We start from the raw sequence: 27736 nt of genomic DNA, 5'->3' as shown, positions 1-27736 counted from the left end.
CCAGTTTGCGTGTATCCAATGAGAGAGGCTCTGCGTGGCCAATCCGGCGTCTGCATCGGCCGTACAGCATTTTAAGTCAGGGCTTTCATACTTCTTGCACTTCCTGTAGCGGAGCTGTTGAGCAGAACTGTTGTCAAGGAAGTTGGTTTGTGTTTATACAGGACATCCTGCCCCCACCTACCCATCAACCAGTCATGTCAAAGTTATACGGAACCCGCTGCGTTGTTAGAAAATTTTAGGGGCTCGATTTGGATTCTGCAAGCCTCCGGAGGCTCTGCAATTGCGTCGCACCCTTCATACGGAGCCTCCGGACCGCATTGCCGGATCAAGCATAAATCAGCTATTAGATCGTTTTCTTATGTAGAGAGAGTTATTTTTTATTGTATAAGGTTTAGCTTGAAGGTTGATCTGAATCTAGTTGGAATAGGGGCATATTGAATCTGGTTGGATAAAAAACAATTAATGCATATGGAAATACTTGGTCTGTTGCTCACTGTGTCTGTCTTCCTGTGTGTGTGTCTGTCCGTCTGTATCAGCTGGGAGGAGAGGAGAACAGCCTCTGGTCGGATCCAGTACCTTAACCACATCACACGCACCACGCAATGGGAGAGGCCCACCCGGTACGTCTTAACACACACACACCTTTGCGCCGGATAGAATCTCCCTTGGAAGCTACTGACCCTGGAGGGCTGCCAACATCCAGCAGACCGTTTGTTCACACACTGAGTACCAAAGATCAGATCCATCATCTGTAATTTACATAAACAGTCCAGACATTCTTATACAACACATCATCAACCTCCCTCTTCACCTCTGGCCTGTTTATTAGTATGTCTTCCTTACGTTGCCCTTTAAAAGGGCACCCAACCTCTCCAACTAAGTCCTAAGGGGAAATGGTTGCTTATATGCCACAACTACAACCTCCCCTTGCAAATCAAGCTTGTCTGGTAGTATATTGTGCCTTGCCGTCCATGCACTATTGTAAAAGGAAAACAAACCAGTCACCGGGCAGCCTAATGAGTGAGTTCCTATCAATTTCCTGAAAGGCTTAGTCCCATAAATAGGGCCAGCCAGGTTTGGCTTGGCCCACCTTTCTCCTGGAACAACTGTCGCCTTCCTTACATGGCCCCCGTATCAGTGGAGCCGATTAGGGAATTAAGCAAACAAATAAATTACCCCTCTGGAGCTGGCCTTCCTATTTTTCTTTAAGCTGGCTGGGGAGGGGTGTGCTGTGGGATTGGGTAAGAGGAGAGGAGGTGGGTGAGGCAGGGGTTAAGGTGGGGGGGGGGGTTGTCGAAGGAGATAACCAAGGCGTCAGTGGCCCTGGATGGCCAGACAAAGTGGTCTGGATTGGGGGGGGGGGCTCTTTCTCGTCTCCTCTCCTTTTTTCCCTCCCTTTGACCAGTCGTCTTATCAGTTGCTTTCCTGCCACTCTCATGGACTAGACTGTCACTGAGACACACATACACACAGGCAGGGGGACAAACACAGTCCGACGCCATCACATGTTTACACATACACACACACACACACACACACACAAACAATACCCTGTCAAATGTGCACACTTTCTTAGATATTGTCTCAACCTTTGTCCCTCCCCCTTCCTTTCCAGGCCGGCGTCTGAGTACTCCAGCCCCTCCGGGCGGCCCCTCAGCTGCGTGGTGGATGAGAACACGCCGGTCATGACACCCAACGGAGCGGCCATCGGTGTGCTGCCCAGCAGTGGCAGTGACCCGCGGGTCCAGGAGAGACGCGTCCGCTCCCAGAGACACAGGAACTACATGAGCAGGACCCACCTCCACACCCCGCCAGACCTGCCAGAGGGATACGGTGAGACACACAACAACAACAAAACCGACATACAAAGACCTGCATACAAACATATACAATAACACACACACACACACAGTCACATAACTAATGTATACACACACATTTTCACACTGCCTGACCTACCTGGGGGATATGGTGGTCAGGTCATGTGGTTACAGAAACATACCCGCACCCCACACACACACACACTAGCCTGCAAAGCCGCATGACCTACCCAAGGGATATGGAGAGGACAGGGGTGTAGTCAGACACACAACACCCTCTGCCTGACCTACCTAAGGAATATGTGTATAGTTACTCATTATCAAGGAGAGAGAGAGAGAGAGACACTCGCTCACTCACCCAGCATGATGTGCCAAAGGCTTCTGTAAGCACAGTCACATGCTTACATAAACACACCTCAACTGACCTGACTCAGAGCAACAGAGTCACACACACACACACACAAGTACGCACACATGAACGCACACACTGTAATTATCAGTGAAAGGAATGAATGGACCTTGCAGTGTCCATGTAGCAGGGTAATACCAGGGTAAACATGGCTTTTATCAGCCTTTGAGAGGGTAGTACAACAATCTCCCTGCTACTACAACCACAGCCTTTACCCCTCCGTGTCTCTAGATCCCTCTGTCCCTCCTTATTTTTCTCAGCTCCCTCCCTCGCCTTCCTCCCTCCCTCTCCCAGCTTCCCTCTTCCCACAGCACCACATCATAACAGCTGCAATCAGCGCAGGCTGTGTTTTCAAGGCCCCTCTTCTCTCTTCACCCCTCTTCTTCTCCTCACTTCCCCATGTTTGCCAACACTTCCCAGCGCTCCAAAGTGTTCTCGCAGTGCCGAGTGATATTCCCACAAAGGAGAGACAGAGAGAGGAAGGTTTGGGGGGGGGGGGGGTGGGGGTGAGAGAAGGAGAGAGTGAGCCCAAGAGGAGGAGAGCGCTTGAGGTGAAGGGAGAGAGAACATTTCCCTCATGTGGAGAACAGTAAAGGGTGCATTCGAGGGGAACTGGTTTTCATTTGTGTGTTTCTGGTCAACCCCACGTCTGTACAGCCTCAGTCTAGTATACATTATACATGCAGATGGAACGTATTACATACATTATGCAATAAGATTTAAGTACTACAGGCTGGTGGTTGCTAGGCTGTTGCTACGGAGTGCAGCTATTTCGAGCACCCCGTGCACACAGTGTTGGACCAGTTTGACCTTTACAGCCGGAGACCAACACACAATTAATTTATGTATTTAATAGCCTATTTCCTTGTAGTTTGGTCCGCCAGCCAATTCTCTCTCTGTATATGTGATAGCGGTTGGCCTGAGGACGAGATACAATTTTAAAAAACATTGACACGTTGGATGTCAACAGTCGAGTGTATTGTACCATTGTTGATATGTTGCAGCAATACACTGGTTCACAGCGCCGGGCCACCACAATCTCCCTGTTCTGTGGAAGTTCCCCATCCTCTATTTCTACCTCCTGTTTTTATATACGACGCAACTTAGCAAGTTCATAAATGATGAGTATGTACTGAGTATACCAAACATTCGTCGCGGCATGGACTCTACAAGGTGTCGAAAGCGTTCCACAGAGAATGCTGGTCCATGTTGACTCCAATGCTTCCCACAGTTGTGTCAAGTTGTCTGGATGTCTTTTGGGTGGTGGACCGTTCTTGAAACACGCGGGAAACTGTTGAGCGTGAAAGACCCAGCTGCGTTGCAGTTCTTTGACACAAACCCGTGCGCCTGGCACCTGCTGCCGTACTCCGTTCAAAGGCACTTCAATCTTTCGTCTTGCCCATTCACCCTCCGAATGGCACATATACACAATCCATGTCTGAAGGCTTAAAAGAAATCCTTCTTTAACCCGTCTCCTCACCTTCATCTACACTGTTTTGAAGTGGATTTAATACGTGACGTCAAGGGATCAGAGCTTTCACCTGGTCAGTCTGTCTGTCATGGAACGTTTTGTACAGTCGGTGTACATCTCCTGCAGAGCTCTTGGGCCTCTGTGTTGAGCTGCATAAACTCAAGGCTCAACACTGAGCTCTGTAGAAGAACTGAACCAGAGAGTCTGTGAAGGAAATGATAATGGTGGTGATGAATGGCGGTGATCCATGCCCCTGAAAATGCCCAGTGTTCTTGGCCGAGGTTGGCAGAGGTGACTCACTTAAGGCCAGAGTGTGTTTTTCTCCTTTGACTCAGTCTCTGACTCTGACCAGTTGTGTGGGGCTCCCAAGACCCGAGGGAGTGAGAGGTGAGAGAGCTGGGTGGTTGTGTGGTGTCAGAAGGAAATGAGGGTTAATGGGGGTGAATGAGGGACTACATGTGCATGGACTAGGCACACGCACCGGTGCCCTGTCGCCGTCAGTGTTCACATACCTGGTTACACCTACATTAGTGTCCTGTCGCCGTCAGTGTTCACATACCTGGTTGTGTCCTGTCCATATTTTTTACAACATAAACACTCATTTGTGTGTCGTTTTAAGTTGAAAGAATTGAAGAACAAAAGGGTGTGCCATTTTTAAGATTCCCTCAGCGTTTCTCACGGTGTTGTCTTTCTGTGTCCCCTCACAGAGCAGAGAACCACGCAGCAGGGCCAGGTGTACTTCCTCCACACCCAGACGGGCGTCAGCACATGGCACGACCCCCGAGTGCCCAGGTACACAATGCTATGAACACACCCACTTGCCTCTGTCTGTGTGTCTCTGTCTGTGTGTCTCTCTGTGTGTCTCTGTCTGTGTCTCTGTCTGTCTGTGTGTCTCTGTCTGTGTGTCTGCCTGTGTCTGTGTGTTTCTGCCTGTCTGTGTCTGTGTGTTTCTGCCTGTGTCTGTCTGTGTGTCTCTGCCTGTGTCTTTGCCTGTGTGTGTGTGTCTCTCTGTCTGTCTCTGCCTCTGCCTGTCTCTGCCTCTGCCTGTCTCTCTGCCTCTGCCTGTCTGTCAGTCTGTATGTGTCTCTGTCTCTCTGTCTGCGTGCCTGTCTCTGTCTGCGTGCCTGTCTCTGTCTGCGTGCCTGTCTCCCCGTCTGCGTGCCTGTCTCCCCGTCTGCGTGCCTGTCTCCCCGTCTGCGTGCCTGTCTCCCCGTCTGCGTGCCTGTCTCCCCGTCTGCGTGCCTGTCTCCCCGTCTGCGTGCCTGTCTCCCCGTCTGCGTGCCTGTCTCCCCGTCTGCGTGCCTGTCTCCCCGTCTGCGTGCCTGTCTCCCCGTCTGCGTGCCTGTCTCCCCGTCTGCGTGCCTGTCTCCCCGCCTGCGTGCCTGTCTCCCCGCCTGCGTGCCTGTCTCTCTGCCTGTCTGCCTGTTTCTCTGTCTGTTTCTCTGTCTGTCTGTCTGTCTCTGTCTGTCTGTCTCTGTGTCTGTCTGTGTCTGTCTGTGTCTGTATCTGTCTGTCTCTCTGTCTGTATCTGTCTCTCTGTCTGTGTCTGTATCTGTCTCTCTGTCTGTGTCTGTATCTGTCTCTCTGTCTGTGTCTGTGTCTGTCTGTCTGTCTCTGTCTGTCTGTCTGTCTGTATCTGTCTGTCTGTATCTGTCTGTCTGTGTCTGTATCTGTCTGTCTGTATCTGTCTGTCTGTGTCTGTGTCTGTATCTGTCTGTCTGTATCTGTCTGTCTGTGTCTGTATCTGTCTGTCTGTATCTGTCTGTCTGTGTCTGTGTCTGTATCTGTCTGTCTGTCTGTATCTGTCTGTCTGTATCTGTCTGTATCTGTCTGTGTGTCTGTATCTGTCTGTCTGTGTCTGTCTGTATCTGTCTGTCTGTATCTGTGTCTGTATCTGTCTGTCTGTATCTGTCTGTGTCTGTCTGTCTGTATCTGTCTGTCTGTATCTGTCTGTATCTGTCTGTCTCTCTCTCAATTCAATTTGCTTTATTGACATGTAACAATGTACATTTGCCAAAGCTTACTTTGGAGATATACAATATTGACATAATTAAAATAATAATAATCTATATTGTCAACGGGACAACAGTGATAACAATAATGAAGGGTCAAAATAACCATACATATAACAATCTGTCACTCCCTCTCTCTCTCTCCTTCACACAGACTAGAAACTTTGACAGTTGACCTTTCACTGTTAGCCTTTTTTTGGTCTGTCTTCTGGGTCGTGTTCATTAAGGCATGCATTGGAAAACGTTTGAAAATGTCTCTTAAATCCAGGTAGACCTACCTATTTCAGTCCGTTTTTCTTCTGATGCCTAATGAACACACACCCTGGTTGTGTGCCCTGACCTTTCCTCACCTTCCTTAACTGTTTCCCAAAAGGTTCAATCGAACACTCCACTGAGTACTTCTTGTTCAGTGATACGCTAACACACACACACACACACACACTGATTTATCCCAAATAATGAACATATCTTGATCTTCAGAGATTCAATGTCCTTAAGACTCAACCTTGAATCATGGTCATTTGGCCCAGAACGAGTTACGAACACCCATTATGTCATGAAACAGCTTAGCCAGGCATGTGCAGACTGCTTTAACGATGAGTCCTTAGTGGACAGTTAAACATCCCACTTCAGGGTTTTAGGTTTCAACAGAAAAGAATGTTAGGCTCATGGGGGAGTAGAGACCGATAGGGAATTTTTGGGAATTTATTCAAAGTGTTTTCTCAGATGTTTTGCGATCGATCCGACTCTGCCGAGTTGAATTTAGGCACGCCTCTGGGGTGTCCTTTTTATACTTGGAGAAAAGATTGTTGTATACTTAGACAATTTGCACTCAATAATCCTACCTAACTGGTAGAATAAAGACGTCTTAACAGAAGTGACTGTGTTTACAAGTCGTACAATAATAGCCTGGTTCTTACACTATAAAAGATCATATACTCTCATTAACCTAGATGATTAATACTCAATCAAGTATAATGATGATAATAGTAGTAAATACTGTAGTGTTATACTCATTGTGTTTATACACTTGTTGTTTTAGCACCCTAGGTTGAGTGAGCGATGGAGTTCACGTGGTTATGGTTTAGTTGTGTTCACGGACTCCTGTGGTCCTATTTTCCTGCCCAGGGATCTGAGCAACGTCAACTGTGAGGAGCTGGGTCCTCTGCCGCCGGGCTGGGAGATCCGCAACACGGCAACGGGGCGCGTCTACTTTGTGGACCACAACAACCGAACCACGCAGTTCACCGACCCGCGCCTCTCCGCCAACCTCCACCTGGTCCTCAAGTGAGTGCAAACGCTGTCACCGTTCAGGCTGTGACCTTTGACTCGAGCTGGGGTCTTTACTTTTAATCTAGTGGTCTACTCAAAGGTCACGCCTTTTTGTAGCTGAAAACACTGGGTTTGCTTATTTTCTAGATCACAGTAAAATATCATGGTAGCAAAAATGCAGAGGAAGCATTCTACCTGCTGCTAGTGAATCCATCTGCTGTGTGATGGCGTCAGATCTTTATGTCCTATTTTATATCACTGTTGGTTTGTTGCTCTCTCTCTCGCTCTCACCCTCTTTTCCGCCCTAGTCCAAACGGCCCTGGTCCAAACAGCCCTGGTCCAAACGGTCCTAGTCCAAACGGTTCCCGCGTGGCCATGGAGAGCCAGAGCCAGAACACTAACCTCAGGTAACCCTACACACACACACACACACACACACACACCACTCTTCAGGGGGTGACAAACAACAATACTGACACACACCACTCAACCTCACAAGTGTGTGTGTGCGAACTCGGCAACCTTTCACCATACACACACGCGCTGACAAACACACATCACAACAGCGGCGTAAGCTGACAACGTGTGACCCTATCCTTGATTGATTTTAGAGCTGTAATTGAATGTCTGTTGACTCTGAAGCATTTCGGCTCAACTAAAATGTTTTAGCGACATCTCCCTCCCTGTCGTAGTGAGATCGATTAGCCTTATAATATTGTTATTATTGTTCTAATTAATTAACACGTCTGTGTGTGTAGCTTCGCCACTGTTGATTTTCACGTATGCCATTCAGGTTCACTAAACGTGAACACACACTCCTGGCAGTCTGTCAGCGAGCTGCCTCAGCTGAACCTCAGGTAGGCCTCTGGGCTGGATCTGGGGTTAGGGCTGGAGCTGTCCCACTACTGAGGAGACACTGTAATGTGGATCAGATGCTTCTAGGCTAGACCTCTCTCTGCAGTAAGCCAGCAGGTGTGTGTGGCTTACCCCCCCCCCCCCCCCCCCCCGAGCAGCTGTTCAAACACCAGCCGTGTACCGTGCGCCACAGTGGAACAGTCCAGTTACCGCGCGCTATTACCCACGCTGCTTTGCACACAGTAAGGTGGACACGGCGGGAGCAGGTGAAGGGTAGTAGCTAAACCCAGGGAACGAGGTAAATCTCAGCTATGATACAGGGAGCTTGAATTTCTTGTCTTTTTCTTTAATAAGAAAATGTATTTTTTATATGAATTCTCGGTTGAAACCTTGCAATAACAGCGCCTGGCACGAGACGCGTGTTTGTGAAATCAACATCTGATCATTCGGCACGAATAGTATCCGTATGTGTCAAAATGGCCCCCCCGGTAGTGGAGCTAGCTTAGTGAGTTTACGCTGATGCACAACACTGTCTTATTCCCTTTTGAGGGCAAGATTTGCAGCACTCTGAAAGAAGCTGCTTTTGGACACTTGAAATGTGGTTTTTCTTCACAGACGAGGGAAAAGTAAAGCAATACAAACCAAAGCAATAAACTCCCACACACTGTTGACTTGCATAATATACACTTGGTGGCAGCAGTCAGATCCAATAGTGTCTTATTTAGTTGTCTATGTATAGGCCTTTGTTGTACCTCGAAGTGTTACGCCACTAGTCACTACCCTATCGCATTCTAGTGCTTTAGTGCTGTTTAGTATTTTTACAAAAATACTGTTAGAGCTGTCTGTATAGCTGTGTAAGTAGATTAGAGTAGGGTGTTGAGCACCTGTGTGCTGAGCACAGGTGTGTGTGTGTGTGTGTTACTATTCTCCTCACATGGCAGTTAGTCAGGAGCCAATCGTCTCTCTCCCTGGAATTTAACCCCCAGACTCCATTTAAACAAGGCTGCAATGTGGTAACATTTCTTCCACCCCCCTCAGTCAGCACACTTCTATGAAGGCACAGTTTTCTTTCTTTTTATGGCTTTGTTGGCGCTCGCACAATCGTGTTTTATTGAGTATTAAAGGCACTTAGCAGAACACGGACTTGTTCAGAACACGGATCTTGTTTGATTGCTGACTGGTTCTCAGCCGGAACTATAAACAGTCCGTACTGACTGACAACAGGCAAGTAAACAGGCAAAGTGAGACCAGATGCAGCTGATAGAAGGGTGTGTCTGATGGAGGCGTTAGCACTGTCTGGGGAGGAGAGTGAGCTATCTTGGACCGGGAGGGAGGACAAAGTGTGTGTGAACCCTGTTTATGAATTTAGTGTGTGTGTGTATGCATGTTTACGTGTCTGTAAGTGTTGTCACAAATCGACTCGAAGCCCGTATCCAAAAGGGAGACAACGTAGAGATCAAGGAATAACAAAAATATATTTAATAACTGAAGTAACCGATATACAATTAACAATGGTGTACGTAGTCAGTAGTGTAAGTGAGTGGTTGCGTGCATAGATGTGATAATGAGGGGTGTTGAAAGGTGCCAAAGCAAACAACCAAAACGGCCACAAAAATACCACAACCAAAATGTCTGCATGGAGAGAGTCTCCTCCATGAATGGGGGGGAAGAGGTGTATTTATCCCGGGACACACCCGGGCACAGGTGTGTCCCATTTCGCTGACGACCCTCCCGGCTCCGCCCACCAACATCCTATGAAGGAAAACGAGAAAGAATTTGGCAGACAGAGTGGGAGGGTCATCACTGTGTGTGTGTCACCCCCTCCAAATATTGAGGGCTCCCCTACTGGCCCATCCCAGAACGCTCTGCGCTAAGCTGCTGGAAAACATATTAGCTTGCTAGCCTAGCGGTGCTGCAGCCAGGCTTGGCCTGCCATCAGCAGCACATCTGTCTTCGATCAGCCCCGGGATTTCAGAATATTTCACCCAACAACCTCCGTGGCCCACAACACGCTTGATAAATGTTTTTCGCCGGGATTCCTTTTAAGTTCCATTTAAGTTTGTCAGAGAGGACATGATGATGGCCTCACGACAAGCGTTACCTCGCTGTTAGAGACAGTGTGGTGACAGTATGCTGTGTTGCAGTGTGTGTGAACCCCCCCCCCCCCCTAGAAAAACTGAACGGTACGGAGCCCCTAGTTAGTGGTGCTTTGGTTTTTGATTGAGGTTTCGAGTTCTTGTTTGATTCCATGTAAGGCAAAGGTAGCCTGACCACTTATTGGTGTTTAACATAGGAAGTTGTCACTATCGCTGAGTTGTCACACTTTACAGGGTTGAAAATAAGTTGGGAGGGAAGGAGTTGAATGCATAGTTGTATACCAGAGCGAGGGAGAGATTTAGAGAATGAGAGAGAGAAAGGAGGATGTGGAAGGAGAGGAATGTGAGAGTTATGCGCCAAAGTGCAGACTACTGTTCTGCAATGAGGTTCCTCTCTTCTCGCTCTTCTTCTCCTTCTCTCTCGCTCTCCTTTTTCTCTCTTTCTCTCCTCTCACCTCTCTCGCTCTCTCTCTCTCTCTCTCTCTCTCACTTTCGCGCTCTCTCACCTTCGCTCTCTTCTCTCTCTCCATCTCGTCTCTCCTCTTTCTTTCGCTCCTGTGCTCTCCACCCTGCCTAGACTAGTGGCCAGGAAATGAAGGGATCCTGTAGTGGAGAGAGAGAGCGAGAGGAGGAGAGGAGTAGAATAGTAATGGGTAGATTGAGATGCGATTTGTGAGAGAGGTAGGGTGTGATTGGATGTGGAGGAAAGGGAGAGGAAGTAAATGAAAGAGTAACGGATGAAAAAATGAAGAAGAGTAACGGAGAAGAGTAGAAAGATGGAGAGATGAATTAATTGTAATCAGATAATTAAGGAGACTGAGATGAGACCAGCCCACTGCTAGTGGTTTGGTGGTCGGCGGGATAGACAAATAAGCGACAGAATAGAGAAACAATAAAAGCTATTTCTATAATCGGGTGGAGTGGCATTTACCTGCTGTTTTGTCAACGCAGCACCGACCGGTTTATATTTGACTGACTGGTTGCTGGTTCAGCCTCAGACTGGAGAAGACCTTCAGACTGCTAGACATGTCTCACACATCCACGTTGCTGTGGTCTGCACTCAGCCACACTGTTCGTCTGTCTCTCACATGTATGTTCCTGACCAAACGTGCACATATCTATTTCTGCAGCATTACGTCACTGTCTGCGTTGTATTTATCAAGCGAGTCGTTTTATATTTGGTGTGCAATGGGGCGTCGCACTTACCTGGTGAAATGAAGGTGAGCGAATTAATAAAATGTCTTTATGATGCGATCTTTATGTATTTGAAGTTATCGCGGTGTGTGCCATATAAACACCTTTTTGTCGCTTAGATTCTGTAAACGTCGTGTCTGTAAACAGAGTGTTGTCAAGGCCTTTGGATGGGTCTTTATGTATTTTTAGTCTGTGTCATGTTTTGTTTGTGTCTTTGTGACGTATAGACACATTTTATGTAGCCTAAATACTGTAAACATCCTGTCTGTAAGCAGAGTGTTATTGTCAGTGTCTATCGGGGCTCTGTGTGAGTGAGACAGGGAGGCAGCCCCAGGCTTGTGAAAGCTACCTTTTGTGGTGCTAGGGTAGTGATTGGCTGACATCCTATTCCCTATATAGTGCAATACTTCCCTTGTCTGCCCTTAGGGAGAACTTGGCCATCCACTGCCAATGGGAACATCTCCCCTCCTTTCCGGAGCCTGGGTAGATGATTGGTGATTTAAGGGTTGAGCTCCAGCGCCACAAACACACACTCCTTTGTGGGTAGTAGTCAGCACGACAGCGCCGCTTGGACGACCCTTGGCGGGCCTTCTCCCCGCTGTTCAGGCGAAGTGTAAAGGGCCAGGGAGAGGGAGGTTATAGCGAGGTAGTACGCCCAGCTCAATAAAGGAGCTTTTGATTCGCTGGGACCTTGGGTACCAAACCTGTGCCAACTTCAGGATTGTGACCGCTTCGGTCCAGCGAATCCTGTTCTGGCAACGCTCGCTCTCGCCTCGCCTCGTTCTTCTACCTTGGAATAACAATAATACTCCTAGATTGAATTTGAAAGTTTGTCTTTCTACCCGGATAGTCGTATTTCATCGAGGCTGGTCACAGAAAGGAACCCTCGACTCTTTCCCCTCGTGTGTCTCCGCGCCAGAGTGATTTTCGACTGAGCCGCACTTGTACTGCTATATTTACAGTTAGAAATATGCCGAGGTCATTCCGAATCGGGAACCCGAGACGGCGAACTATGCCTGAAACGTAGTTTTAATTACACCGCGCGCCCTCAACGAAAACGCTCAAATTATGCTTTATTATATGGTTCAAGGGCTTCCTAACCCGAGCCAAGAGAAACTCATTCCATTTTGTTAAAGGGCCTCTTTTTCCCGTGTATGTGTCTTCCTAAAGTGGTTTTCAGCCCTGCGAGCCGAGCCTTACCCTCACTTTGACATGGAAGGGCCTCGACGCTGCCAATAAAATAAATACCAGCTAACTTGATTATACAGGGATACGGACCGGCGGAACACTGGGCCCGTTTAGTTTGGAGAACTCCAAATATAACACGCATTTTTTCTTTTTTCCACCCCTGAAGAATGAGGGAGTGACAGGGTGAACGTGTGTGTGTGAGAGTTTGGGTGGCTATGTTCTCTTCTGCCTGTGGCCTCCCCTCTCAGACACCGGGTTAAAGAACTTCCTCTCTGTGAACCACCTTTGTTTGGCTGCAACTGTACTGCTACTGGACAGTAGGTCTTTTTATTAGGACCTCTGTCTTCTGTACCGTCCTGTTGGAAACTCTGGCCCTTTTTTGGGGGGGGGGGTGAATTGTGTTTTTACGAGGCCCACCCAGGCGTGTAACCATCCCATACGGGCATAGATTGACGTGGGTACAGAGCCAGGGCAGCTGTGGCCCCAGCCGCGGTTAGCCAGGGGCAGGGTGGCAGAGGGCACCGACGAAAGGCGCCAGTTTCACTTTGAAGGCACTTTGAGGCTTTAAAGAGGAAACGGAGGTGTCTTACAAAGCAAAGGCTGCGTGTTTAATTAGTCTGCCAGCACCGAAATGAGAGGGAAGGAGAGGAGGAGGAGGTGGTGGCGGAGGGCAGAAGGCACAGACAGACCACAACTCCCTCTGTCTACAACGAGCTGAGAGCCCAGAGGCGCCAGCACCCAGCACCTCACAACACTTGCCTTTGTGTGCCTCTATTTTCTCTCTCTCTCTTTCTCTTGGCCCTGTGGTAATACCACCTTGACGCCCAGTGAAGTTCCAGTCTAGCCAAAGATCTAGCTGAGATTGACTCTGAGATTTGGGGAGGAGAAAGAGTGGAGGATGAGGGTGGGTGGGGGGGGGGTTCTATGAAGTTTCAGTTAGAGGTTAGTGCTTAGAGGGCTTGTCGGAAGTCCCAAGGTTTCCCTGAAGGGGTTCAGCACCCATACACACGTTTAACCCCGTATTCTCCACAGTCCACACCACCTCGCTCTGTCTCTCTATCCAAATTCAAAACGAGCTGCCTTGCCATTTTAAAGGAACAGTCCACTGTTGCCAAAACCGTACTCAATAGAGAGAGAAAGATGGTGTTAATCATTTCATTCCATGTGTTACAATTGTCTTGTTTGAGTTCATATTGCAATCTTGTACTGTTTAACATTGAGCATTTCTGCTCGTCTCCCTCCCCAGTAGTCGTCAGTCGAACCAGTTGAAGGAGCAGCAGCCCCCCCCGCAGGTCCCGGCGTTGTCCCCGGCCCAGCTCCCCGAGGAGGCCGAGTGCCTCACCGTGCCCAAGTACAAGAGGGACCTGGTCCAGAAGCTCAAGATCCTCCGGCAGGAGCTGTCCAATCAGCAGCCCCAGGCAGGACACTGTCGCATCGAGGTCTGCCGCGAGGAGATCTTTGAGGTAAACTGAGGGGGGACCCTGTGTGAAAAACCCTGTCCAGGTGTGTGATTGACGGCTTCATTTTATACTGGATCGTAATGGATTGCATTTTCATGTAGATAGGTAGTGCTTTACATTGAGAGGCGTAACCCACTCATCCGCCACAAATCAAGCATACTTTTTAAAGTAGGCTGCACACACCTTCCTAATATTGAGTTGCACCCCCCCCACCTCCCCCCTGCTTTTGCCCTCAGAACAGCCTCAATTAGTCGGGCATGGACACTAGAAGGTGTCGAACATACACAATCCATGTCTACAAGGCTTAAAAATCCTTCTTTAACCTGACTCCACCCCTACGCTGATTGAAGTGGAATTAACAAGTGCCATCAATAAGGGATCAGACTATGGGCAGACTTTGTCATGGAAAGAGCAGGTGCTCTTAATGTTTTGTACACCGTTTACACACTCAAATGCATACATGTAAAAATGACACATGCAATAGTACAGTCGTGGCCAAAAGTTTTGAGAATGACACAAATATTAATTTTCACAAAGTCTGCTGCCTCAGTTTGTATGATGGCAATTTGCATATACTCCAGAATGTTAATAGTGATCAGATGAATTGCAATTAATTGCAAAGTCCCTCTTTGCCATGCAAATGAACTGAATCCTCCAAAAAACATTTCCACTGCATTTCAGCCCTGCCACAAAAGGACCAGCTGACATCATGTCAGTGATTCTCTCGTAGACACAGGTGTGAGTGTTGACGAGGACAAGGCTGGAGATCACTTTGTCATGCTGATTGAGTTCGAATAACAGACTGGAAGCTTCAAAAGGAGGGTGGTGCTTGGAATCATTGTTCTTCCTCTGTCAATCATGGTTACCTGCAAGGAAACATGTGCCGTCATCATTGCTTTGCACAAAAAGGGCTTCACAGGCAAGGATATTGCTGCCAGTAAGATTGCACCTAAATCAGCCATTTATCGGATCATCAAGAACTTCAAGGAGACCAGTTCAATTGTTGTGAAGGTTTCAGGGCGCCCAAGAAAGTCCAGCAAGCACCAGGACCATCTTCTAAAGTTGATTCAGCTGCGGGATCGGGGCACCACCAGTACAGAGCTTGCTCAGGAATAGCAGCAGGCAGGTGTGAGTGCATCTGCACGCACAGTGAGGCGAATACTTTTGGAGGATGGCCTGGTGTCAAGAAGGGCAGCAAAGAAGCCACTTCGCTCCAGGAAAAACATCAGGGACAGACTGATATTCTGCAAAAGGTACAGGGATTGGACTGCTGAGGACTGGGGTAAAGTCATTTTCTCTGATGAATCCCCTTTCCGATTGTTTGGGGCATCCGGAAAAAAGCTTGTCCGGAGAAGACTAGGTGAGCGCTACGATCAGTCCTGTGTCATGCCAACAGTAAAGCATCCTGAGATCATTCATGTGTGGGGTTGCTTCTCAGCCAAGGGAGTGGGCTCACTCACAATTGTGCCTAAGAACACAGCCATGAATAAAGAATGGTACCAACACATCCTCCGAGAGCAACTTCTCCCAACCATCCAGGAACAGTTTGGTGACGAACAATGCCTTTTCCAGCATGATGGAGCACGTTGTCATAAGGCAAAAGTGATAACTAAGTGGCTCGGAGAACAAAACATCTATATTTTGGGTCCATGGACAGGAAACTCCCCAGACCTTAATCCCATTGAGAACTTGTGGTCAATCCTCAAGAGGCGGGTGGACAAAAAAAAAACCACAAATTCTGACAAACTCCAAGCATTGATTATGCAAGAATGGGCTGCCATCAGTCAGGATGTGGCCCAGAAGTTAATTGACAGCATGCCAGGGCGGATTGCAGAGGTCTTGAAAAAGAAGGGTCAACACTGCAAATATTGACTCTTTGCATCAACTTTATGTAATTGTAAATAAAAGCCTTTGACACTTATGAAATGCTTGTTATACTTCAGTATTCCATCTAAAGACACTGAGGCAGCAGACTTTATAAATTAATATTTATGTCATTCTCAAAACTTTTGGCCAAGACTGTACACTTTATGCTCATACACCCAAACAAGCGCTTATACTGAAGAAAAAAAAGAAAGGAAGGATAAATCAATAAAAACACACTTAAACACCCTTGGTTTCAAGTCTACAAACATGCACACCCATACGATTTATAGGTTGCTTTGCATCCATTTACAGTCTGCAAGAAAAGGCCTACGACAACTGAGCAGTAATACCCCCAAATTCGTTACGATTCGCAGTAAAAACCAGAGAGGAAAAAGGCCCCTTCAAACACCAGTTTCCTCTTTCTTTCACCTCCTCCAATCATCTGTTCTTCCACGGCAAGGCATTCTTTCAGGATGATTTCAGCAGTTAAAAGTGGGGGGGGGGGGGGGGAGGGAGGGAGAGGGAGGAAGGACCTAGTGGCAAGTTTTGGGGACGGACATCTTTCGCCGGTACAATTTGAGCAATGAAATAAAAAGATGACTTCATCCTCGGGACGTAACAGCCACGGGGACACGATGTGCAAGAAAGCAAAGCGAGCATGCACCCGTGTGTGTGTGGCGCGCCCTGCCTGCAATTTCAACAGGGACTGGTGGCATTGTTTGCCACTGACCAGTGCACTGTAATTTCCTAACTAATAACCCTCGCTTCACACTCCTGCTTCTCCTCGAGCCTGCTTCCTGTGCTTTGCTGCGTTCACAGTTGCAACACTCCTCACAGCTCTGTGCTGTGGTGGCAGGAGTTTGTTTTTGATGGCAGCCCTCCTGAGTTACTCTGGACCCTGATAGAGGAGAGGGAGTGAGAGAGAGGGGGGGGGGGGGGGGAGCGAGAGAAAGCCCTTACGTAATGTAAACGGAGCTAGTGCACGTAAAGCCCACTCACACATGCACTCACTCTCTTTCCCAGGCACATATGTCATGGTGTTGGTGCATTCCTGCTGGTTTCTCCCAGGCACCACTAGGGCCTAGTCTACCAGGAGAGAGAGAGAGAAAGAGGAGAGGTGTACAGCGCTGTCAAACCGTTCTGGATGGTGAATTGACTAATCTGAGGGAGTATTATGACAATGGTAAATTGTCGACCGCATACTGTTGTACTCTCTGCCCCACTTAAAAAAGATATATATATAAAAAAAGAACAGACTTTACTTGACATGATCATTTGTGGAATTCGGATCCGGAACATTGTAATCCACTGTTGCTCTTACTGCTGCGTAAAACAACACGCGCTGTTTAGAACAGAAACAGCATGATTGAGGGTCAAGTTGAATGGCCTGCAGGTTGGCACATTTTAAGATTAGGGGTGTATTCCTAAGTGCAAATCCTGGCAAAAAGGTTTGCGGCAAAAATGAATTTCTATTGGACCAATTCGGGTAGGTTCCTCCCTGTTTGGTTCCGTTTGGTTCCTAGTGAATACACCCAAGGTTAACAGACCCATGCGCTCGTTTGTTGTGTTGCAGGAGTCGTACCGCCAGGTGATGAAGATGCGTCCCAAGGACCTGTGGAAGAGACTGATGGTCAAGTTCAGAGGAGAGGAGGGCCTGGATTACGGAGGAGTGGCCAGGTACTTCAGTCATCCACACCTCCAGGCTGAAACACTGTTTAATAATACCATGAGGTCAACCCAGTGAGCAAAATTGTTTTAATCAGTCAATCTATGGTCTTCAACGTCTTTTCAACCAAAAAGATGCCTTTTCAAAATATTTAACGTCTTTTCAACATCTTTTGCTCATAGGGCTGTAGTCCAGAAAGAAACAACCTCTGTGGAAATTCACATTCAAAAAGCTTGATACATCAAACAGAATATTTTTGGGGGCATGTGGCCAACATGCAACCCAACATAATGGTGTTTTTATTATGGCGGTGTCACGTGACTAACAAGATGTCTGTCTGTCGTACAGGGAGTGGCTCTACCTGCTGTCCCATGAGATGTTGAACCCCTACTACGGCCTGTTCCAGTACTCCAGAGACGACATCTACACCCTGCAGATCAACCCAGACAGCGCCGTCAACCCGGTGAGAGGGAGAACTAGAGGAATCAATGGATACATAGAGAGAGACACATAATAACAGAGAGGAGGAAGGAGAACGAGCCACAAACTGAATTCCTAAGAGAGGGAGGTTCTTGTAGACTGAAGGAGGTGGAGGAGTAGACATGGGGAGAATCTCAATGACATTTTCTTGATTCCTCGTGTCCTCTCACCACCTTCTCAAGCCCATTGGATGAGAAAGTCAGAGGGGAGGGACCTCGGTATAATAATGACGATAAGCTACATTTATATCACGCTTTTCTCTACAACCCAATAGTGACCAAACTCGCACACGTCAATACCACAAATAAGCATCGATGGCCAACCTCAAAACTCATCTCTCCCTTCTTTTCCTCCAGGAGCACCTGTCCTACTTCCACTTTGTGGGCCGTATCATGGGCATGGCGGTGTTCCACGGCCACTACATAGACGGGGGCTTCACCCTGCCCTTCTACAAACAGCTGCTGGGGAAACCCATCACCCTGGACGACATGGAGTCAGTGGACCCGGACCTCCACAACAGCCTGGTCTGGATCCTGTGAGTAGGAGACACCGACGCAAGCAGACACGTACAGGCCGTGATGCGTTTTGGTCGCATATGCTCCTAAATATTTTGCTGTGCGACTTGGAGATTTCAATCTGGGAGCACCAGTGCACCTAGGGGAAAAAATGCCAGATAATAATTGTTGTAATGATTAGGCTTCACTGTACCGCTGTTTCCGAGTGGCCTAGAGAAAATACAGTTTTTTGACTCTAGCGCAAACTGTTCAAAAGTTGTAACCCGTATTAGCTGCGCAATGTTTTTTCCTTCTATTGCGCGTTGGCGCTGCAGCTGGAAGCTTCTCCAGTGACGGGACGCATTTTACATTCATAAACCGTGGGCCGTTCTAAAACGACTTGCGTGCTGTTAACACCGTAGCTAGCTAACGACCTGGTAACTTTACCAGTATATGCAAACATTTGGCGGCACAGAAAGAATGGAAAAGGGATAGCTTCTTCAGGAGATCAACGATCATAGCAATGAATGAATGACTGATTTGCATGTTGTCACTCCAGAACGTCAGTGACATTCTTAAAGACAGTGTACAATTTTCAATGTAATGCATCTCAGTAGGAAACGGTGCTTTTTACACTGAAAACCTAATATTCCACAAATTACTTTGTCATTTGAATGACTGGGATTCGTATCACTTTTTAGCTTTTATAATAAACAAATGCATGTGCTTCAAAACTAACTAGAATTCATATAGCCCCAATAAAGGCTGCTCCAGAGTTCAATGGTGGCGAGCTTTACACCACTCCAGCCGACTCTTGGCATTGTGCATGGTGATCTAAGGCTTGTGTGCGGCTGCTCGGCCGTGGAAACCCATTTCGTGAAGCTCCCAGCGAACAGTTCTTGTGCTGACATTGCTTCCAGAGGTAGTTTGGAACTCGGTTGTGAGTGACAGTTTTTACGCTCTGTGTGCTTCAGCACTTGGTGGTCCCGTTCTGTGAGCTTGTTGCTCCTAGACGTTTCAACTTCCATATAACAGCATTTACAGTTGACCAGGGCAGCTCTAGCAGGGCAGAAATTTGACAAACTGACCCGTTGGAAATGTGGCATCCTATGACAGTGCCACGTTGAAAGTCACTGAGCTCTTCAGTAAGGCCATTCTACTGCCAATGTGGGCCTATGGAGATTGCACGGCTGTGTGCTCCATTTTATACACCTGTCAGCAACGGATGTGGCTGAAATAGCTGAATCCACTAATTTGAAGGGGTGTCCTCATACTTTTGCATATATAGTGTATAGACCTGGACACACACACAGCGTTGAGGCAGACATCTACACACACACACACACACACACACACACACACACACACACACAGATGCATACATATACAGACATTTGCACACAGACACAATTGAACTTACGTGAACCCCCGGAGACATACTGTACAAGCACAGCCATACATATTCATACACACAGGATAGCATGTGTAATGTTTGAGTTTGCACGTGTGGCCGTGAGCTGACAACCTTGAGCTGACATGTTGGTTGTTTTGTATCCATGAAATGCCACTAAAACACCACCATGAACCAGTTCCTCTCCCATCAAGACTAGCGCCCTCTGTTGACAAGACAGGCTAACATGTCCGACGACTAACATTTCCGTCTTCTCCCCTCCAGGGACAATGACATCACGGGGGTGCTGGACCATACGTTCTGTGTGGAGCACAATGCCTACGGCGAGATCATCCAGCACGAACTGAAGCCCAACGGCAAGACTGTCTCTGTCTCCGAGGACACCAAGAAGGAGTATGTCAGGTACGGAGGAGGAGGCCGCCGCCTGGGTCCCAAGCACGCGCGTACACACAGCCGACACGATACACACAGCCGACACGATACACACAGCCGACATGTTTCTGTACAGCACTTTGAGATATCAGCTGATGTAAGAAGGGCTATATAAATACATTTGATTTGATACACACAGCCGACGCGATACACACACACACACACACACACACACACACACAGCCAACGCGATACACACACACACACACACACACACACACAGCCGACGCGATACACACACACACACACACACACACAGCCGACGCGATACACACACACACACACAGCCGACGCGATACACACACACACAGCCGACGCGATACACACACAGCAACCATCACCCCTCACGTCTCAAGTATACACCTGAAACATACCTTGTGATGGAGTGACATCGTTCCTCTGACAACCAATGGGGTTCATTTATTATTTGATTTGATTGAACCTTTATGTATACAGGTTGGTCTCATTGTGATACAATCTATTTTTCAAGAGAGACCTGTTCCGACCAAGACAGCAGCTGCATGCCAGCCAGTTAGCAGCTTCTCTCCCCCATCCGTAACCCCCATCTGGAACATAAGGGATATGAGGGTGAAGAGGAATTATTCCTCTGTTGCGCTGGTTTTTGCGTCACTGATTTGGACGAATCACGATTAAGCGGAGATGGTTGTTACCGGGCGTCTTTCAAATTTCAGAAGGGGAGGGATTCGATTGGCTCATAGATGGCCAATGGTTTCAAAGGACTACGCCCCTCGCACTGAGCCAAATCTCAACCCTCCCCTCCAGAACCAAATCTGAATTTGGTTCTGTCTTTCCAAGATTACCAGTCCTGGTTTTGGTTGAACTGCTGTGGGGGTTTGACATGTTGCAATGTTATGTTGACTTCTCTCTTTATAGGCTGTATGTGAACTGGCGTTTCCTCCACGGCATCGAGGCTCAGTTCCTGGCCCTGCAGAAGGGCTTCAACGAGGTCATCCCCCAGCACCTGCTCAAGTCCTTTGACGAGAAGGAACTAGAGGTATGTAGACAGTTGCATATAACATGGTTTAGGAAAGAAATGATTCACTTACTGGAAACATGACATCATTTCTCAAGAGCATACATCTTTGTGTGGGTATCCTGAATAGGGGGGGTTCCAAGATGAATCTGAGACCTTGGGATATACTTTTTAAATGAAATGAAAGGTGACAGCTATCATACTTTTTCCCACGAATATACACCCCTTCAAACCATCTAATCAGCTATGTTCTCCCCTCTCCTCCCTACCCCAGTTGATAGTTTGTGGCCTGGGGAAGATCGACATAGCAGACTGGAAGAGCAACACACGTCTGAAGCACTGCACCACGGACAGCAACGTGGTCAAGTGGTTCTGGAAGGCCGTGGAGTCCTACGACGAGGAGAGGAGGGCCAGACTGCTGCAGTTTGTTACCGGGTCATCTAGAGTCCCACTGCAGGGATTCAAGGCTTTACAAGGTAAAAGTGTTGGGGGTGGGGGGGTGATGGAGAATGGGTGCCGTGTTTACAGTACCTTCAGAAAGTATTCATGCCCCTTGACTTCTTCCGCATTTTGTTGTTACAGCCTGAATTCAAAAATGTATTAAAATATATTTTCTCACCCATCTACACACAATACCTCATAATGAATAAGTGAAAATATGTTTTTAGAAATGTTTGCTAAGTTATGGAAAATTAAATAGCTCATTTACATAAGTATTCACGCAGTCTACTTTGTAGAGGCACCTTTGGCAGCAATTACAGAAGTGAGTCTTTCTGGGTAAATCTTTAAGAACTTTGCACAGCTGGATTGTACAATATTTGCACATTATTTTTAAAATTCAGGCTCTATCAAGTTGGTAGTTGATCATTGCTGGACGGCCATTTTCAAGTCTTGCCATAGATTTTAAAGCCGATTTTAAGTCAAAACTGTAACTAGGTCACTCAGCAACATTCATTGCCTTCTTGGTAAGCAACTCCAGTGTAGATTTGGCCATGTGTTTTAGGTTATTGTCCTGCTGACAGGTGAATTCATCTCCCAATGTCTGGTGGAAAGCAGACAACCAGGTTTTCCTCTAGCATCTTGCCAGTGCGTCGGCAAGGACTCCCTAGTTCTTGCTGATGACAAGCATACATGATGCAGCCACGCTTGAAAATATGAAGTGGTACTCCGAGATGTTGGATTTGCCCCAAACATAACACTTTGTAATCAGGACATAAAGTTAATTTCTTTGCCACTTTTTTTTGTTGCAGTTTTACTTTAGTGCCTCGTTGCAAACAGGATGCATGTTTTGGAATATTTTTATTCTGTACAGGCTTCCTTCTTTTCACTCTGTCATTTAGGTTAGTATCGTGGAGGAACTACAATGTTGTTGATCCATCCTCAGTTTTCTCCTGTCACAGCCATTAAACTCTGTAACTGTTTTAAAGTCACCATTGGCCTCATGGTGAAATCCCTGAGCGGTTTCCTTCCTCTCCGGCAACTGAGTTAGGAAGGACGCCTGTGTCTTTGTAGTGACTGGGTCTATTGATACACCATCCAAAGTGTAATTAATAACTTCACCGTGCTACCATCTACCAATAGGTGCCCTTCTTTTGCGAGGCATTGGAAAACTTCCCTGGTCTTTGTGGTTGAATCTGTGTTTGAAATTCCCTGCTCGACTGAGGGACCTTACGGATAATTGTATGTGTGGGGTACAGAGATGAGGTAGTCATTCAAACATCATGTTAATCACTCTCTTTATTATACAGAGTGAGTCCATGTAACTTATTATGTGACTTTTTAAGCACATTTCTACTCCTGAACTTATTTACACTTGCCATAACAAAGGGGTTGAATACTTATTGACACAAGACATTTCAGCTTTAATTTTTTTATTAATTAGTCAAAAATTCCTCTGACGTTATGGGGTGTTGTGTGTAGGCTAGTTACACAAAATATCCATTTTAATCCATTTTAAATGCAGGCTGTAACCCAACAAAATCTGTCAAAAGTCAAGGGGTGTGAATACTTTATGAAGGCACTGTAAGTATCGTTAGCTTTTAAAACAATTCAATCTGTTTTCTTTTATCATATTTTGGTGTAGAGTGAGGCTATCGCTCCACTACCCTAACAATTGTACCTACAGTGAATAGGATTCTTCATCGATTGTTTTCATAATTTATCTGCAGATTATCGACCTAAAAGCCTACCGTTATGCAAATTAGGGCGCCAGATGAACGGCTGTGCTCTTGCACTTCGTGGCTGCATATGAAACACGCAAAAGAAAAAATATGAACGTGCCAGGAAACAATATGCTGTGGATTTTGACTCATCGTTACCAGATTTTATACGGGACGTGCAAATTGACTCGTAGACAATGAAAGCGCATCAGGCTCTCTCCCACTGTGTAAAGAAATTTGACTGTAACCACAACACACACACACCCAGGTACCGGGAGGCGGGACAGACAGCAGATTATCAAACGAGCAGGGCTTCCTTGTCATCGCTCACTTTGTGACTGACAGGCGCTTGTCCTATCAATAGATCGCTGGAATGTTTTTAATATATTTTCTGACTTGTAAAAAAAGTAAGTTGCTTAATTAATTAAGGTGGAAAAAGTACCTGGCTGAAAGTGAGTTTGTAAAAGGCTATATAGCCAACACTAGTGGAAAACACTGTGCGAGTCTCAGACTGCCGGAGTTGACCCCGTCTTCATGACAGAGTCGTGGCCGACCTCAGTGGGTTTGGTTAAATTCAGACAGACAGGAAGCCCTGGGGGAACAGAAGACCTCAGAGTGCAGCTGTGTGTGTTTCGGAGTGTGCGTGTTTGAGTTGATCTTTCTGTTCAAGCCGTGCGTGCCCGTGTGTAAGAGTCTCTGTTTGTCTGTCTCTGTGTGTGTGTGTGCCTGCCTGTGAGTCTCTGTCAGTCTGTCTGTCTGTATCTGAGGCCAACCCAGCTGTCTTTCTGTATGAAAATATACACCCAGTCTTGTGTTAAAACAGCAGCCATGTTTGTTCACGTTCTAAACTGAGTTCAACTGGTCAACTATCCCGAACTGTCTGACTTCTGTGTGTAGAGAAATATAATGATGGACAGCCTGAGAATTTATGATGACTCTCTTTTTCTCTCTCTCTGTGTGTGTGACCCTCCAGGTGCCGCGGGGCCCAGGCTCTTCACCATCCACCAGATCGATGCCAACACCAACAATCTACCCAAAGCCCACACCTGGTGAGTACAGTTACAGTACCACTGCTCTACTTAGACACACAGATACACACTGCTACAAGACTGCTACCCTATACATTTAACAACATATTCTTAATTACAATCACCTGTCATGAAAAGGGTGTCCAATCTCCCAACTAATATGGTTTTACCGGTTTTAAATGCATGTCCAAATCCAATATTTAATGTTTTGTATGTAACACAGTTTAAAGAGAATTGTTGTAATGTTTGGGTTGCCAACTGGCGATTTGACACTAAAAATAAAATGTCATTCATTTATCGATAGATAAAGGTGCTTCAAAACTGTCCACTCAAACTAAAAATGTACTTTTCTCTCCCCCTCTGTACCCCTTTCCTCTCTGTCCCCCTTTCCTCTCTGTCCAGCTTTAACCGGATTGATGTTCCCGCCTACGAGCACTATGACAAGCTGTACGACAAGCTGCTGACAGCCATCGAGGAGACGTGTGGCTTTGCGGTGGAATGAGTGACACATCAGTGGGGAAGTGTGTGTGTGTGTGTGTGTGTGTGTGTCAGCGTGTGTGTATTTTGTGCGGTCAGCGCAGCAAGACTATAGACTCTGCTGTCACCACGGGAACCCTGCAACATTCAGGCACGCCCATGAGGATTGTGACCACACCCCTTTCTGCTGCCCAGTTCCCCAGGACAATATGGAGACAGACTGCAGAAGGACAGACTGAGAGGCAGACCACACGGGAACTCTTCTCTCACTGCGTTCTTTTTTAGAAATATCACTTCCTTTTTCAGCTGCTAGAGGAGTGACGATTACTTACCTTGAATCCCTGTGAGAATGCCAGCTTTTATTTCGTTTTTTAAGTTTTCTTCTTGTAATAGCTTGTATGTAATTCTAATGGTGAAATCCACAGAACAACCAGTTTTGTGTTGGACCGGGAGTTTTTCCTGACCGAAGAAAACTCTGGTCCCTAGTATGTGCGTTCCGTGAAAGCACTTTTTTGTTGTTGTTGTTGTGGGTCGTCTGGTGCGATCGAATACCAAGGTCCAGACTGCAATGAGAGTATTTTAGAGAAGTTATGTTGGCTTTGGTCTGGGAGAGAGAAATATGAAGGTCCACGCTGAGTAGATGACTAGGGCCAGGGAGGTTGGGTTTCCTGACCATGAGTTAACCAGCAGAAACTAGGTCTTACTGATGACCAATACAGTCTCACACAGCTAACTTCCTGCCACCTCTTGACATCAAAAGCTAATAGACATGCTAACCTGAACACCTAACCCCATCCAGCTACAAAGTCTGAGTTGAACTTAACGCTAAACATCATCATATCACACTGTACCTTTAAATCACACCATAGAAATTCCTTATCTAACACTCAAAGTGGGTCGTTGTCTGGTGAGTGGAACTGTGTCCCAGGGACCAGGCTAGTTGAAGGCAATTCAAGGACGATGTCGGGGTTTTCAAAAGTGACATCCAACCTAAGATGGCAGGATGTTTTTTCCCGTTGCCACTCTAGAGCACTTTACAAACTGAATGGCGACAAAGTACGTGCTTTCTTCATATTAAGTTCAAATGAATATACCACGTTTTATTCCAACCATACTGCATTCAATGGAAATATACAGATAAGAAAGTATATCTACCTGTAATTTTGAGTGTATATATATGTACAAAAACATACCTATTTTGTATATGGCTTGTTCCTCTTTCTATTCATGTACATGCTAGCATGTTGGTGTTATCACAGACCTCTGTATTCTCAGGTGAAGTCATCTTTCTTTGTGAGGCTGACTTGTGAAAGGGGAGATTATCTTCTGGTTATGGAAGCCGTTGTCAGGTCAAACCCGTGACCTTCTCCTTGAATGCGAGCTGAGTGCATAACCTTTAACCTTTTGGCCACTAAGAGACTGAGGTTGGGCCCAGAGAGCGTTCTCCCTGCTAGAGGTTTTTTGTCTAGAAGGGATACAGCTTTTGTCAAAATGGACATTTCGTAGAAGGTTGAGGAAAATGAACCTAGCAGGTTATGAGAAAAAGGTCAAGGTTAGCTAAAATGCATAGAAAAATCACCTTTTGACATGCTGTATCCCATCTAGACATGACCCTAATAGAGCCTCTACCACAACCCTTGCATGAATGGACTTTTTTTAAACAATATTTATTTGCTATTTTGTCCCTTCTGAGCAAAATGTGTGTTGACATGCGAAAAATTCTGTTGAATGTTTTTTTTTTATACTGCCTGTTTAATAGCAATGGACGTGGACTATGACCATGGACTGTATTCACCTGCGTACATATAAAATAGACCCAATCCAGTGTGATCAAAGGTAAAGCAGATTCTCTTCAGATAGACAATTATCAAGTATCCTGAAATTGGGCTTTTGTACAGTATAAGATATTGTTCATGTGGTGGATCACAAGCAACCTTTTAATTAGACAGAAAATGAATAAAATGCATTAAAAAAAACTAGATTTTTTTTGCACACGCAGACTTGTGTTGCCGTTATAATCAGCAACTTCCATCTATTTACAAAATAGTTAATGGACTGATTTTTTATGTAGATATATACGCGTGTAGATATGCACAGAGCTCATGTCCAGTGCACGCACACACACAGTACTGTTTCCTGCTATCTACATCTAACAGAATTGACCTTCACTCAGTCTTATGAGATGGTATTGGATGAGGTGGAGTTGTTTCTAGATAATAGATCAGACAATATGGACTGTTGCTTGTAGCATGCTTTGCCAGCCGAGCCCTGCGACATTTAGTCGCCGACCGGTGCAATTTCTCACATGGTGTAAAACCCACTTTCCTTTATTCTGTGTGTATGTAAGTATTGTGTGTAAATTAGTTTTCTTTTTGCTAAACTTTTGTCTGAAATTTTAACATGTTTTTATTTCTCATTTTTCAGTCTATTTTGTATTTATTACAGTGTGTTCATAGTTTTTTCACATCAGCTGCTCTGTGAGCTTCAACTGACACTGTAAATAAGAAAAATAAAAGCGGAAATTATAAACCTCTTGTACCCTTGCAGAAAACAAGCAATAAACTCTATGCTGTTTGGAACTCACAGCATAATGTTTCATAGAATAAAGTGTTATGTTTCTTCTTTCCTAGGTCTCATAAAATGAAGGGAATTGGTAAGACATTTCATACAAAATGAGGGCCAATTATTTACCATGTAGGCTCTCAATTTCAAAATCCTGCTCAAAATCCATCCTCTCATCTGCAATGATTTGACAGGTGAAAACAATGTAGTGGAAGCTCATGAAGATGGCTTTTCACCAGGGCTCATTTCCCAAAAGCATCATGAACTTAGCCTTAACATGCTTTTGGGAAACGGCCCTGGTCAGTTCAGACCGGTGCACTGTACCAGGGACCGATCCGCTACCAGGGCCGGGTCCCTGGAACGAGTGTCCTTGACGGAACACACGATTGA

At 46.4% G+C, this 27736-nt stretch overlaps 1 protein-coding gene across 4 annotated transcripts in view; it reads left to right on the top strand.

Annotated features, from left to right (window-relative positions):
• Nucleotides 1-27391, top strand: part of LOC139568687 (E3 ubiquitin-protein ligase SMURF2-like) — a 66022-nt gene extending 38631 nt beyond the window's left edge. For 2 of the 4 annotated variants that reach the window (XM_071390696.1, XM_071390694.1), the window contains exons 7-20: nt 537-620; nt 1616-1833; nt 4408-4492; nt 6841-6999; nt 7293-7391; nt 13567-13780; nt 17217-17320; nt 17658-17772; nt 18146-18324; nt 19959-20096; nt 21021-21141; nt 21395-21596; nt 24253-24328; nt 24710-27391. In XM_071390696.1, the coding sequence (XP_071246797.1) occupies nt 537-620; nt 1616-1833; nt 4408-4492; nt 6841-6999; nt 7293-7391; nt 13567-13780; nt 17217-17320; nt 17658-17772; nt 18146-18324; nt 19959-20096; nt 21021-21141; nt 21395-21596; nt 24253-24328; nt 24710-24809 (1894 nt within the window). In that variant the 3' untranslated portion in view covers nt 24810-27391. Of the gene's footprint in view, nt 1-536; nt 621-1615; nt 1834-4407; nt 4493-6840; nt 7000-7292; nt 7392-13563; nt 13781-17216; nt 17321-17657; nt 17773-18145; nt 18325-19958; nt 20097-21020; nt 21142-21394; nt 21597-24252; nt 24329-24709 lie in introns of all 4 variants that reach the window. The other 2 variants (XM_071390695.1, XM_071390693.1) reach the window with 1 other exon arrangement.
• The last annotated feature ends 345 nt before the right edge of the window (nt 27392-27736 follow it).

Source organism: Salvelinus alpinus, chromosome 2, assembly GCF_045679555.1.
Source record: "Salvelinus alpinus chromosome 2, SLU_Salpinus.1, whole genome shotgun sequence".
Taxonomy (NCBI): domain Eukaryota; kingdom Metazoa; phylum Chordata; class Actinopteri; order Salmoniformes; family Salmonidae; genus Salvelinus; species Salvelinus alpinus.
This window is presented reverse-complemented; position numbering and strand designations above follow the sequence as displayed.